Below are 11,875 nucleotides of genomic sequence, written 5' to 3'. Positions count from 1 at the left end.
ACCGTGTCACTGTCCACATCTAACCACCAGTTTGGCTATGCCAGCACAGTATGCAGGTGGGAGAGTGAAAGGACACATAGCTGTACCATCTAGGGCCACCCATCTAGGGCCCTGGGTGGCACAGGAGGGCACAGGAGGCTCAGCAGCCAGATCTCAGAGCTCATGTGCTGGGAGAGCTTCAGCCCCTCAGTGAGCAGCCGGGGATAGGGGTCCCCATCTTGCCTAGCTGCCTGTTTCTTCACTCTGACAGCATTAGTGAGAACTATCCCCAGTTCTAAGCTATTCCTCCCATCCGGTCTTTTCAGTCATTCTTCTTTATTTTGCTTTTTTCTCTCCTGTAATTTCCAGACATACCAGTACAAGTATGAGTTGAGTTGCTGGGGAAGTAGGTTTGCAACCCCAGCTTCATCCAGACATCATCCATAAGCTCCTCTGGGACAGTACAGAAGAAAAGGGGAAGCACTCCACCATGAGGAGCAAGCAAAAAATGTCACACACAAGACTCCTACTTTAGACTTCCCCAGTGCCTGAGATGTCCTCATGACTTAGCTGAGAAAATCCAGGAGGCCCCAGCCCCCGCTACTACACTGAGGGGCAAATCCAGGCTTCTAGGCTGGGAAGAGCTCATGGCTGGATCCTTTTGCGGTACAGGTAGGCGTTGCTCACCTGACTCATGATGACCAAACTGGTAATGACAGGGCATAGCACAGCAAGGTACCAGACCCCACTAGTGACTGTGGCGGTGAACCAGAGGGAGCACATGCCCAACAAGAGGCTGGCACTACCCAGAAGGTAGCCCACTAGCCCAGAAGTGGCATGGTATAGCTTGAGCTTAGCCAGGGGCCAGCGGGGCAGCAGTTTAGGGTAGAGCAGCCCCACCCCACCTGAGCACTGCAACCCGGCCCACAGCACAGCTATCAGCCCTGCCCGCCCATGCCACGTGGCCAGGTGGGCTTTGCCAAGCTGTTCCTTATGGAGGATGACAAGACCTAGGCCCAGCAGTGCACACAGCAGGGCCAGCAGCTGCAGTACCCAGTGGCAGCGTGCTCGGCCCTTCCGTGAGAGGGAGCGCAGCAGCGAACTCTCAGGAGAGAACACCAGCAGTGCCTCGGTCATCAGGAAAGAGAACTGGGGAAACAGGGATGGGAAACTAAGTCAGGAAAAAAAGCTTCAGATAACTTTCTAAGCTGCCAGTCACTGTGGGCAGATTCCCCCTCTCCATTCTCTACCCAATGACAAGAGTATCCATTTGGAGGGGCAAGAGTGGGGAGCTCTATCAGGGACAGGACATCTGCCCTTAGTAACTGGCAAGAGGTATATACCTCTCCACATTTCTTCCTAGGTGCTATTTTGAAATGTCATGTCTGCTATATTACCCAGCAAACACAAGGTTTGAGATGTGGCAGTTATAAATGATTCACAAGCTTTGTTTCCCTAACACAGGGCTGGATACAGTTACTTGGCAAGAGCTGGCCACATGGGTGCACTATTTCAGGGAAAAGTAGATGCATCACCATAAATTAAGGTAAAAAGAGACACAGGTACACTCAAAAATCATTTTCCAAGCTTCTTGCCTGGAGGTGGATAAAGCCTCATTTTGTGCTTAGGCAAATTTGCCCTGGGTTTTGAACATTCTGGTTCAAGTCTGGTTTATATACTACAGGCAGGTGTTGAAGCATGCGACTCCTCCAGTTCCACATTCCACCCCTCCAAAGAGATATTAAGCATCCATAAGGATTCAGAGGCTACCCAGGCTACCACCCGGAACTATGCTCCCTCCCGCCCCTAAGAGCTGGCCAGGGCCACTACTTACAGCCAGAGACATAAGCATGGGGTGCCAGGAGAACAGACCTGGAATGAAGAGGAGGCTTTGTGAGGCTGAGGCAAGAAGAACCCAGCCACACCGATCCCTACAGTCTGAGGAAAATGGGCAGCGCATCGCCCGAGGAAGTGCTGCCAAAATACTAAGGCCCCTGTTACTGCAACAAGCTCATCCCATACCTGTCCTTGCTTCCTGGTCCCTCCCTGGAGCAGAGGCCATGCTTTGCCACTCCTCTGGCAGGCCTCCCTCCTTCTAGCACTTCACACAAGGCAGCCAAGTGGAGCACCAAGACAAGGAAAGAAGAGCCAGGTACTCTGGCCAAACTGACAGAGCCCCCACACTCACTTCCTCCCCACTTATTCCTCCAGCATACGATGTCCCCCAGCCAACCAAGCCTTTGCCAGGAGTCAGGCCCAAGGCTTCCTATTGCTCCTGCTCCCCAGGAGAAGGGGCACTTTCCTTCCCAGAAGTCAACTATGAATTCTACTTACTGGAGCCAGGCCTGGCAAGCACAGCCACAAAGATCGTAAAGCCCAGGGCCACAAGGTGGGCAGCAGCCCCAGAGGCAGTGCGCAGAGCTCGGTAGATGTGCGACTCGGTCTCCACAGAAAGGGCCATGGTCAACCGGGCCAGTGGCTGGAGCCTGAAAGCATAGTAGAATGAGCAAGGGTCTCAAGTGCCTGCTGTCCACTCCTCACACTGGAGCAAGGGTTGCAGGGCAGGAATGCCACTCTCTTCCAAGAAGTAGGCGAGGGCTGGCAGCCTGTCAGCGTGTACCCAGTATCTGAACTGGCACTGATCACTGGCCCACCTTCCAGGTAGGATGCGCAAGGCCGAGTAATAGACTACAAATCCCAGCGTGCATCACGCCATCGCCGGACGGGAGCGCCAGCAGGAAGCGCGTGAAGCGCTACGGGTATTGTAGTTCCCATCTGCTCCCGACTTTACAGCCTGAATCCCTTCGCGCACAGTCTCCCCACGTGCCGCTAGAATGCTGACCCTACATGCTAGGGACTCGCCTGCCTCACCTGCAGCACTGACCCGACTTGGTGGTGTCTTCCCAAGAAAGCGGGATACTCAGGCCCCCGTCGCGCGCACTGCAGCTCCGTCGCGGAGCCGCTTTACTTCCGGGTGCGACGTCTACCTACCCGGGACTTCCTGGGACAAGCTTCCCCACCCCCGCGCCACACCTCTCAGTCATGCTGCGCAGGCGCCGTTGAGCAGACAGCTTGACGGGTGTGAGTGCGCAAGCGCGCTTGATCCACCATCCAGGCCTTCGGGCTGTTTCCGACGGGTGTTCGCAGGGGGTCCAGCCGTCAGAGACTACAGACCTGGGCTCTGCTGGCGCCATGGGCAGCGGCTGCCGTATCGAATGCATATTCTTCAGCGAGTTCCACCCCACGCTGGGACCCAAGATCACCTATCAGGTGCCATCCGGGCTCGCGGGGCTGGGGGCAGAGGGGGACGGGGAGAGGGACGCTCTCGCGAGCTCAAGCAGGCTGCCTGGAAGCAGAGGATTCCCGTGCCCCGTGCTGCACGCAGTCACACCACTCCTTCATTCATGGAGAATCATTAACCGAGAGAATACTCAGACCCAGGTCCCAGGCTCCCAGTGTTGGGGAGCAAACAAACATCCCATAGACAATGACTGTGAGAAATCGGGCTGTGGGGACCCAGAGGAGGTATCAGTTCCCAAGAGAGGTAGGGATGCGCGGTCCTACAGTATCCCTGGATGCTTAGGAATTTAGATGGAGGCGAGTGTGTGCCAGGTAGGGGAAACAGCATATGCAAAAGACGGGAGGCAGGTGAGAACCTGGAGTGTGTTTGGAAACACAAAGGAGTAGTAGGCCTGGGTGGATGGGAGAGAGGTGAAACGCTGGACAAGAGGGCTTAGTTCTTGGGGGTCCCCCAAGGTATTATGCCTAGTCCCAAGGTCCACTAAGGGGCCTCTTGCCACTCCGCTTCCCAGGTCCCTGAAGACTTCATCTCCCGGGAGCTGTTTGACACAGTCCAAGTGTACATCATCACCAAGCCAGAGCTGCAGAACAAGCTTATCACTGTGTGAGGCCCTAGTGGGGAAGGCGGGGGATGTCCCAGGAGGAGAGGACAAGTTTGGGAGCAGAAAGAACCTGACTCTGTTCCCACCTGTTCCCCCCATCCAGCACAGCCATGGAGAAGAAACTGATCGGCTGCCCTGTATGCATCGAGCACAAGAAGTACAGCCGCAATGCCCTGCTCTTCAACCTAGGCTTCGTGTGTGATGCTCAGGCTAAGACCTGTGCCCTTGAGCCCATCGTCAAAAAGCTGGCTGGCTACCTGACCACACTGGAGGTCTGCAACACAATGGGCTTGAGTGGATGGGCAGGCAGACAAATGTTTCCAAAGCCCTCCAGACCTAGGAATCTGCCAGGGCAGGATGCTGGCCAGGGGTCCCAGGGTGTGCCCACCATGTTGTCCATGCTCCATTCAGCTAGAGAGCAGCTTCGTGTCAACAGAGGAGAGCAAGCAGAAGTTGGTGCCCATCATGACCATCTTGCTGGAGGAGCTAAATGCCTCAGGCCGGTGCACTCTGCCCATCGGTATGGCCCAGCCTTTGCAAGGACAGCAAAGGGGTAGAGGAAGAATAGGAACATAGCAGGGGAAGGCAAGCCCAACCATGGACAAGACTAATGAACAAATTGGTGGCCAATAAATAGCCATGAGCTGGCTTGATGATGTCCAAGGTCCAGTGCATGTTAGGATTTAGGATTTGGAGGCCATGCTCCATGTTCCTTGGGCATATTCCTTTCCCTCTCTGGACCTATCTCTTCTTCCATGAAAGGGGAAGATTTGGGGCGCCTGCCTGCCTCAGTCAGTAGAGCATGTGAGTCTTGATCTGAGGGTCGTAAGTTCAGGCCCCACATTAGGCATAGAGTTTAAAGTAGAGGGGAAGGGGGAGACTGGCCCTACCCAGAGCTACCCATCTCCATCAAGGGCTTCTGGGAGGACCGGAGGGTAATTGAGGGCCTCTTAAAGGAGATGACACTGAAGATATGGGTGGGTCCCCTGCAGATGAGTCCAACACCATCCACTTGAAGGTGATTGAGCAGCGACCTGACCCTCCTGTGGCCCAGGAGTATGATGTGCCTGTCTTTACCAAAGACAAGGAGGATTTCTTCAACTCACAGTGGGACCTCACCACACAACAGGTGTGCTAGCCCTCCCTGGGTATCATCACGTAGAGCTGGCCACAGCCCTGGCCTCATCCCATCCCTGCTGACCCTGCCCTGCCCTGCCCAGATCCTGCCCTACATTGACGGCTTCCGCCATGTCCAGAAGATCTCAGCAGAGGCAGATGTGGAGTTAAACCTGGTGCGCATTGCCATCCAGAACTTGCTGTAAGTGCAGCAACAGTCACACTCAGGACAGGGTTGCTAGCCTGGAAAGAGCCCTGGGACCCTGAGTGTGGGGGCTGGGAAGGCATGGCCCTCAGAAGCTGAGCACAACTATTTCCCCCAGGTATTATGGCGTTGTGACACTGGTGTCCATCCTCCAGGTAGGTGAGTCTGGGGTCTGGTTAAGCAGAGAGTGGATCATGTGGCTTGGCTTCCAAGCCCCTCACTGAGCCCCCTGTGCCTCCTGCTACCTTCCAGTATTCCAATGTGTACTGCCCGACACCCAAGGTCCAGGACCTGGTAGATGACAAGTCCCTGCAGGAAGCGTGTTTATCCTATGTGACCAAGCAAGGTAGTGGCGGGCTCTCGGGGAGGCCATCTTGGGGAGAGCAGAGCTACAAGCAGATCTGACCCCTGGTGCCCACAGGGCACAAGAGGGCCAGTCTCCGGGATGTGTTCCAGCTGTACTGCAGTCTGAGCCCTGGCACTACTGTGAGAGACCTCATTGGCCGCCACCCCCAGCAGCTGCAGCGCGTTGATGAACGGTCAGAAGGGGATTCCCAGGGGCATGAGGGGTTTGCCTGAAGGCAGATACTCTATATCTCTCTGGAGCCCCGGGTTAGAGAGGAATCAGGAGATTCCCAGTGAGCAGAATCATGTGGCACTGCTAGTCCAGGCAGGCTTTCTGGAGATGATGTGTTTGGAGGCCAGTCTGGTCACTGAGACGAAATGGGAAGGGAGACTGCAGGAAAGAGTTGGCCTGGCTGGAGGAAGTCCTGGCCAGGGCATCATCCCCCTCTCCCTCAACCCCACCCCAGGAAGCTTATCCAGTTCGGGCTTATGAAGAACCTCATCCGACGACTACAGAAGTATCCTGTGCGGGTGTCTCGGGAGGAGCGGAGCCATCCTGCCCGGCTTTACACAGGCTGCCACAGCTACGATGAAATCTGTTGCAAAACAGGTGGGGGCAGGCAGCTCAGCTAAGGTTGGGGCAGGGCAGGGTGGTCAAGTCATGGTTACTCACCTCACCTGCACTGTCCCAAATAGGCATGAGCTACCACGAGCTTGATGAACGGCTGGAAAATGACCCCAACATCATCATCTGCTGGAAGTGAGACCGGGGTGGCCTGGTCTAGGCACATGGCTGTGGCTACTCTGTCCTGCTAAGTCTTGCCTGGTACATGAGGGCTAGACCAGTAGACTAGTCCATATTGTCTCAAGGTTGACCCTCACTTCTGTGAATAAAATCACCCATTTCAACCTGTCTTTATTGAGTACCGCCTCTAAACCAGCCATTGGAGAACTGGCAGTGAAATAGCCGAGGTCCTGGCACCCTGGTGCGCCATCTGGTGGGCAAGACTGGCTATGGACAAGTAAATGTGCCGGGTAATTATAAACTGAAATAACAGCCCGAAGGAAACAATCAGGAAGCTGTGATGAAGAATGACTTGGGGTGGGAGCTGGGGCTGTCCTGGATTAAATGGGCAAGGAAGGCCTCGCTGAGGTGACTTGAACTGAGGCCTGAAGGAGGAAGAGTATTCCAGGCAGAGGGAACAGGTGCAAAGTAAAAGCAACTTTAGGATGTATGAGGAACCTGGGGCATCTGGGTGGCTCAGGTGGTGGTGGCTCAGACGGTTAAGCTTTCGACTTCAGTTCAGGTCATGATCTCACGGTTGGTGGGTTGGAGCCCTGCATCACGCTTTCTGCTGTCAGCAGGAGCCTGCTTCAGATCCTCTGTATCCCTCTCTCTCTGCTTCTCCCCCCCTCAAAAATAAATAAACATTAAAAAAAAAAAAAAAAGATGTGTAAGGAACCCAAGAGAGGCCCACTGGGGCTGAAACATGGGAAGCAATGGGGAGAGGGACAACAGATGAAGTACTGAGGTAAGGAAGGGGCAAGACCTTAATACTGCAGAATTGCTGATAAGCTGCTTTGGACATTATTTCGAGGACTAGAAGCGTCCACAGAGTCACCTAGAAAAAGACTACAGCAGTTACTTCATGACATGTGCTGGCAGCCTGCTAGGCTAGAATGGAGAGACGTGGGCACTGGGCAGTACTTCAGGGGATAGAGCCAACAGGTGGAGTCGGGCAGGAGACACACTGGAGGCAGGAAACCACGCAGAAGCGGTACAGCCGAGGTAGAGCTGCTGCAGGAAGAGCTGGTGGGGGCGAGGTGACCCCATCCCCGTGCGGGTCGATTTGATGTCCTAGGAGGAAGCCTAGGCCACCCGAGTCCGGTATTCAGGGCAGACCCGTGAGCCGCAGGCGGTGAAGGAGAAAGTTCTGGGAGTCCAAAGAGGGCTAACTGCAGCCGGAAAAGCGAGGTGGACGGGGGCGGGGCCGGAGCCTGCGCAGCGCGCGCTGGCGCTGGACTAACCGTTTCCATGGCGGCGCGGACCCACGCGCCCCAACCACTCCGCAACGGCTGTGTCCAAGACGTCGACCCTGCGAGTCTCGGTCGTCCTCGAGAGTTTCAGCACCCTCACTTCAGCGTCGGCTGCTACCCAGGGTCAGCTGAATCCTGCCTTCCCGCTCTCGGTCCCCGGCCACAACATGGGCGACCTGGAGCTGCTACTGCCGGGGGAGGCTGCCGTGCTGGTGCGGGGGTTGCGCAGCTTCCCGCTGCGCGAGATCGGATCCGGAGGGTGAGACAGGTGGATCAGGGTCAGGAGGAGTTTTTGGGGTCAGAATCCTTGAATTGGGGACTACAGGCCTGACACTGGGGGGGAAGGGTACCCGGTGTGGAAGAGTCTCCAGGTGAGAAGACAAAGCTCAAGTTAGGGGATGTATGGTCCTGAGCCCTCTCTGGCCCCTTGGGATCAGGTTAGGCTTCAATAGGACCCGGCCCTCCACTCCTAATGCACATATGTGCACCGAAATGCACATACACCCCTGCTCTCTGGGACAGATGGAACCAGCAGCATGAGAACTTGGAGAAGCTGAACATGCAGGCCATCCTTGATGCTACAGCCAGCCAGGGCGAGCCCATCCAGGAGCTGCTGGTCACCCATGGGAAGGTATGCTGGGGCCACAAACAGGGCTCCTGCCTTCCTACCACCTTCCACACCACCACTCTACTGCTCAAGAGTACCCTGGGTGCCTGTGCTTCCCTCTGGCTGGTACACTTGTCTTCCCCAAGGGAAAAGAGAGGAGTGTGTTGCACATTTGACTTTGCACCCCTTTGGACAAGACCCTGGCACACCAGGCCAAGTGTGAGGTGTGGGTTGATTTGGAAGATAGTCATGGATCATACAACAGCCTAGGCTGTGGGGGGAGGGCCTAAGTTCTAAAGACATCCTTGAATAGTCTGTCAGGCCAGAGGGGGCCCTCACTGAAAAGGGGGTGGGGCTTTGGCATGGAAGGAGGCACCCTTCCTAACTTGAGAGAGGAGTTGGAAATCAGGGATCAACCTGGCTGGAACATGAGCCAGGAGGTGGCTGGAATAAGTGACCTGAGATATCACTTGACAAAAAGCTTCCTCTGTGAAGAAAAGGTGGACCCCCCGCCCCCAATGGGGGTGAGGGTAGAAGACTAGGAAACTGCAGGGCCCAGAGTAAGAGTGAGGTCAAGACACACCAGAACTTTGGAAGGCCAGAGGACAGAGACAAGAAGAGAGAGGGCATGAGCAGGAGAGCCAGCCTGAAGGAAGGTCTGGATAGAGGTAGAGGGGACAAGGGTGTAGGTGCAGGGTGGAGCAAGGCAGCCTAGGGACAAAGCAAGAGCCAATAACAAGAAGCATGGAGGATGTCCCCAGAGAGATTTTGAGGGCAGCTAGAAATGAAGGTCTAAGGTGCCGGAGAGGGGTTGGGAAGGTGCCTACGAGGAAAATCTAGGAGCCCAGAAGAGTTTGAGGAGAGTTGGGCTGGGCTGAGCCAGGGATGGGAGCATTAACAGGCCAAGGTAGGCCTACTTCATCCGTCCTTCCCCTCCCCCTCAAAGATCCCGACGCTAGTTGAGGAGCTGATTGCAGTGGAGATGTGGAAGCAGAAGGTGTTCCCTGTGCTGTGCAGACTGGAGGACTTCAAGCCCCAGAACACTTTTCCCATATACATGGTGGTGAGCTGGGTTCCTGGGTCATATCCTGCCCATGCCTGTAGAGGGCCCTGGACTAGAGAAGAGAGATGGTAATAGCATCCTTCCTTCAGTATCCCCAGGCTCTGTCCTCTTTCTCTGACAGGTGCACCATGAGGCCTCCATCATCAACCTTCTGGAGACAGTATTCTTCCACAAGGTGAGGCATCAGCCCTGCCCACTGGCTACTGCTCCCAGCAAGGGCCTGACAGGGAGGGAGGTTGTGTCTATATGGAAAGAGCATCAGAGACAGAATGTTTCCCATCTGCCTGCCTCTCAGGAGGTGTGTGAGTCAGCAGAGGACGCTGTCTTGGACTTGATAGACTACTGCCACCGAAAACTGACTCTACTGGTGGCCCGGAGTAGCCGTGGTGGCCCTCCTGAAGAGGAGGAGTGCCAGTCCAGCACCCCCATGCAGGTAGGCTGAGGTTCCCTGGGGGTGTCAATGGCTAGATCAGGCTCTTTTGAGGCCTGGGCAGCAGGGGGTGGCCCAGCTTGAGCACCATGTCGCCCCCCAGGAGCTGCAGAAGCAGGCAGAGCTGATGGAGTTTGAGATCGCATCGAAGGCCCTCTCAGTGCTGCGCTACATTACAGACTGTGTGGACAGGTGGGCAGCTCTGCCAGGCCTGGGACCTTCAGTGGAAGGCTGAGAGCCTGGGCCTTTAGCTTCTGTTCGCTTCTCTCCACCACCACCCTTAGCCTTTCCTTGAGCACCTTGAACCGCATGCTCAGTACCCACGACTTGCCCTGCCTCCTGGTTGAACTGCTGGAGCACAATCCGTGGAGCCGGCGGGAAGGAGGTAAACCCTCCCTGAACTGCCTAAGCCCCAGCTCACTGCTTCCAGAACATCCTCCAGGATTTATGGGTATGGGCAGATTGCACACACAGGCAGACAAACTCTGCCCATTAGCCCATAGAGGATACCAGGATGCCTCACCCAAGATGGGCTTCGACCTGGGCTCCGCAGCAGGCAAGGCCTGTGTGTCTACTACCAAGGACTCCCCTGCTCTGGAGCAAGCAGCACCCCCTCCTGGGCAAGTCGTGCACTTGGGCAGCACCCCAGCCCATGCAGCTGTCTGACTCAGAGTGTGCAACACCTGCTCCCAGTGCACTGGTTCTTCTCCCCAGGCAAGCTGCAGCAATTTGAGGGTGGCCGTTGGCAGACAGTGGCCCCCTCAGAGCAGCAAAAACTGAGCAAGTTGGATGGGCAGGTGTGGATTGCCCTGTACAACCTGCTACTGAGCCACGAAGCCCGGGCCCGCTACTGCTTCACCAGCTTTGCCAAGGGACAGCTACTCAAGGTGGGGAGCTCCTCCTGCATTAGTACCACCCCATTCCACCCCATCCCACCCCTGCTGTTTATCACTGTCCACCTACATCAGCCCCAGTCCTCTTTCCAGACCTCAGACCTCAGGTGATGAAGCAGCTAGTGGCACAAGGTCCCCACACGCACCTCAACCCAGCACAGCCTAGGCCCTCTCTGGTCAGCACCACTTCACACTGGCCTCTCCCGGATTCCCTTGCAGCTTCAGGCCTTCCTCACAGACACACTGGTCGACCAGCTTCCGAACCTGGCAGGCCTGCAGGGCTTCCTGGCCCACCTGGCCCTGACTGAAACCCAGCCCCCTAAGAAGGACCTGGTGTTGGAACAGGTAGGGACTAGCAAGTTAGTTGCTCAGGACCACTGTCCACTTTGCCAGCTCCTCCCTGACACTTTCCACTTCTCTCCCTCAGATCCCAGAAATCTGGGAGCGGCTAGAGAGAGAGAACAGAGGCAAGTGGCAGGCTATTGCCAAGTACCAGCTGCGGCATGTATTCAGCCCCTCAGAGCAAGACCTGCGGCTGCAGGCACGAAGGTGTGGCCTGCTGAGTGGGCAGAAGGGGTGGGAGACACGAAGAAGGCATGGACACAGGCAGCGGTGCTCTTGTGCCCCCACTGGCCAGGCCCAACCAGGCTTTCCTGACCTCTTTCCTAGATGGGCTGAGACCTACAGGCTGGACGTGCTAGAGGCAATAGCTCCAGAGCGGCCCCGCTGTGCCTACTGCAGTGCAGAGGCCTCCAAACGCTGCTCGCGATGCCAGAATGAATGGTATTGCTGCAGGTGAGGGTATTATAGGACCTTGGACTCCTAAGCCACACTTCCATACCCCCCACAAGCACTGCATGCTCACCGGCCCACCTGCCTGCAGGGAGTGCCAAGTCAAGCACTGGGAGAAGCATGGAAAGGCTTGTGTCTTGGCAGCCCAAGGTGACAGAGCCAAGTGAAGGCTACAGCCGCTGAGGGCCACCCACCCATGCGGTACAACCCACTCAGAATGTGCCCTGGACCTCAGGATCTCAGCCTAGCGTCTCCCAGAGCCCCAGCTTCCCAGGTGGTGAGCACAGCGGGGGAAGGGTACAGCTGCCGCCCCATCTCCCCCAGTAAAGCGCTCCCCACTTCCTGCCCTACCCAGCGGGTAGGCTGAGGGCGCTGCCTCAGCAAGCAGGAGGCCTGGGCGGGGGCAAAGGCAAGGGCCGGATGTGGGGACCCTGTTGGTCTAGCACAGTAAAGCTGGCCTCTAGAAACAGTCTGTCTCTGAGTGGCCTTTTGCGGTGGTGGTCGTC

The 11,875-nt window shown here is 56.3% G+C and overlaps 3 protein-coding genes across 9 annotated transcripts; 2 read left to right on the top strand and 1 right to left on the bottom strand.

Moving 5' to 3' along the window:
* Positions 1-295: 295 nt before the first annotated feature.
* On the bottom strand, positions 296-2,982 carry LOC122487265 (transmembrane reductase CYB561D2). Of its 2 annotated transcripts, none has more exons than XM_043587417.1 (4): positions 2,851-2,982; positions 2,314-2,465; positions 1,814-1,851; positions 296-1,128 (listed from the first exon to the last, which is right to left on the bottom strand). In XM_043587417.1, the coding sequence occupies exons 2-4, from the start codon at positions 2,438-2,440 to the stop codon at positions 625-627; spliced, it is 669 nt and encodes a 222-aa protein (XP_043443352.1). In that variant the 5' UTR covers positions 2,441-2,465; positions 2,851-2,982; the 3' UTR covers positions 296-624. The 2 variants fall into 2 exon arrangements, with proteins under 2 accessions (XP_043443352.1, XP_043443355.1); XM_043587420.1 differs by having other exon boundaries at positions 2,864-2,958.
* Positions 2,983-2,989: 7 nt separating this feature from the next.
* On the top strand, positions 2,990-6,461 carry NPRL2 (NPR2 like, GATOR1 complex subunit). Its single transcript, XM_043587415.1, has 11 exons — positions 2,990-3,249; positions 3,792-3,883; positions 3,985-4,153; positions 4,293-4,401; positions 4,874-5,010; positions 5,102-5,199; positions 5,321-5,357; positions 5,455-5,548; positions 5,624-5,741; positions 6,015-6,157; positions 6,244-6,461. The coding sequence occupies exons 1-11, from the start codon at positions 3,172-3,174 to the stop codon at positions 6,309-6,311; spliced, it is 1,143 nt and encodes a 380-aa protein (XP_043443350.1). The 5' UTR covers positions 2,990-3,171; the 3' UTR covers positions 6,312-6,461.
* Positions 6,462-7,544: 1,083 nt separating this feature from the next.
* Positions 7,545-11,838, top strand: ZMYND10 (zinc finger MYND-type containing 10). Of its 6 annotated transcripts, none has more exons than XM_043587407.1 (12): positions 7,550-7,843; positions 8,107-8,215; positions 9,138-9,254; positions 9,376-9,429; positions 9,550-9,687; positions 9,764-9,876; positions 9,969-10,069; positions 10,399-10,571; positions 10,797-10,922; positions 11,005-11,126; positions 11,247-11,372; positions 11,514-11,838. In XM_043587407.1, exons 1-12 carry the CDS (start codon positions 7,752-7,754, stop codon positions 11,521-11,523), a joined length of 1,281 nt encoding a protein of 426 aa, XP_043443342.1. In that variant the 5' UTR covers positions 7,550-7,751; the 3' UTR covers positions 11,524-11,838. The 6 variants fall into 6 exon arrangements, with proteins under 6 accessions (XP_043443343.1, XP_043443346.1, XP_043443342.1 ...); XM_043587405.1 differs by having other exon boundaries at positions 7,551-7,843; positions 11,461-11,838; XM_043587406.1 differs by having other exon boundaries at positions 7,552-7,843; positions 9,788-9,876; positions 11,461-11,838.
* The last annotated feature ends 37 nt before the right edge of the window (positions 11,839-11,875 follow it).

Source organism: Prionailurus bengalensis, chromosome A2, assembly GCF_016509475.1.
Source record: "Prionailurus bengalensis isolate Pbe53 chromosome A2, Fcat_Pben_1.1_paternal_pri, whole genome shotgun sequence".
Taxonomy (NCBI): Eukaryota; Metazoa; Chordata; class Mammalia; order Carnivora; family Felidae; genus Prionailurus; species Prionailurus bengalensis.
The sequence above is the reverse complement of the archived record's forward strand: the minus strand, read 5'-3'. Positions and strand labels throughout refer to the sequence as shown.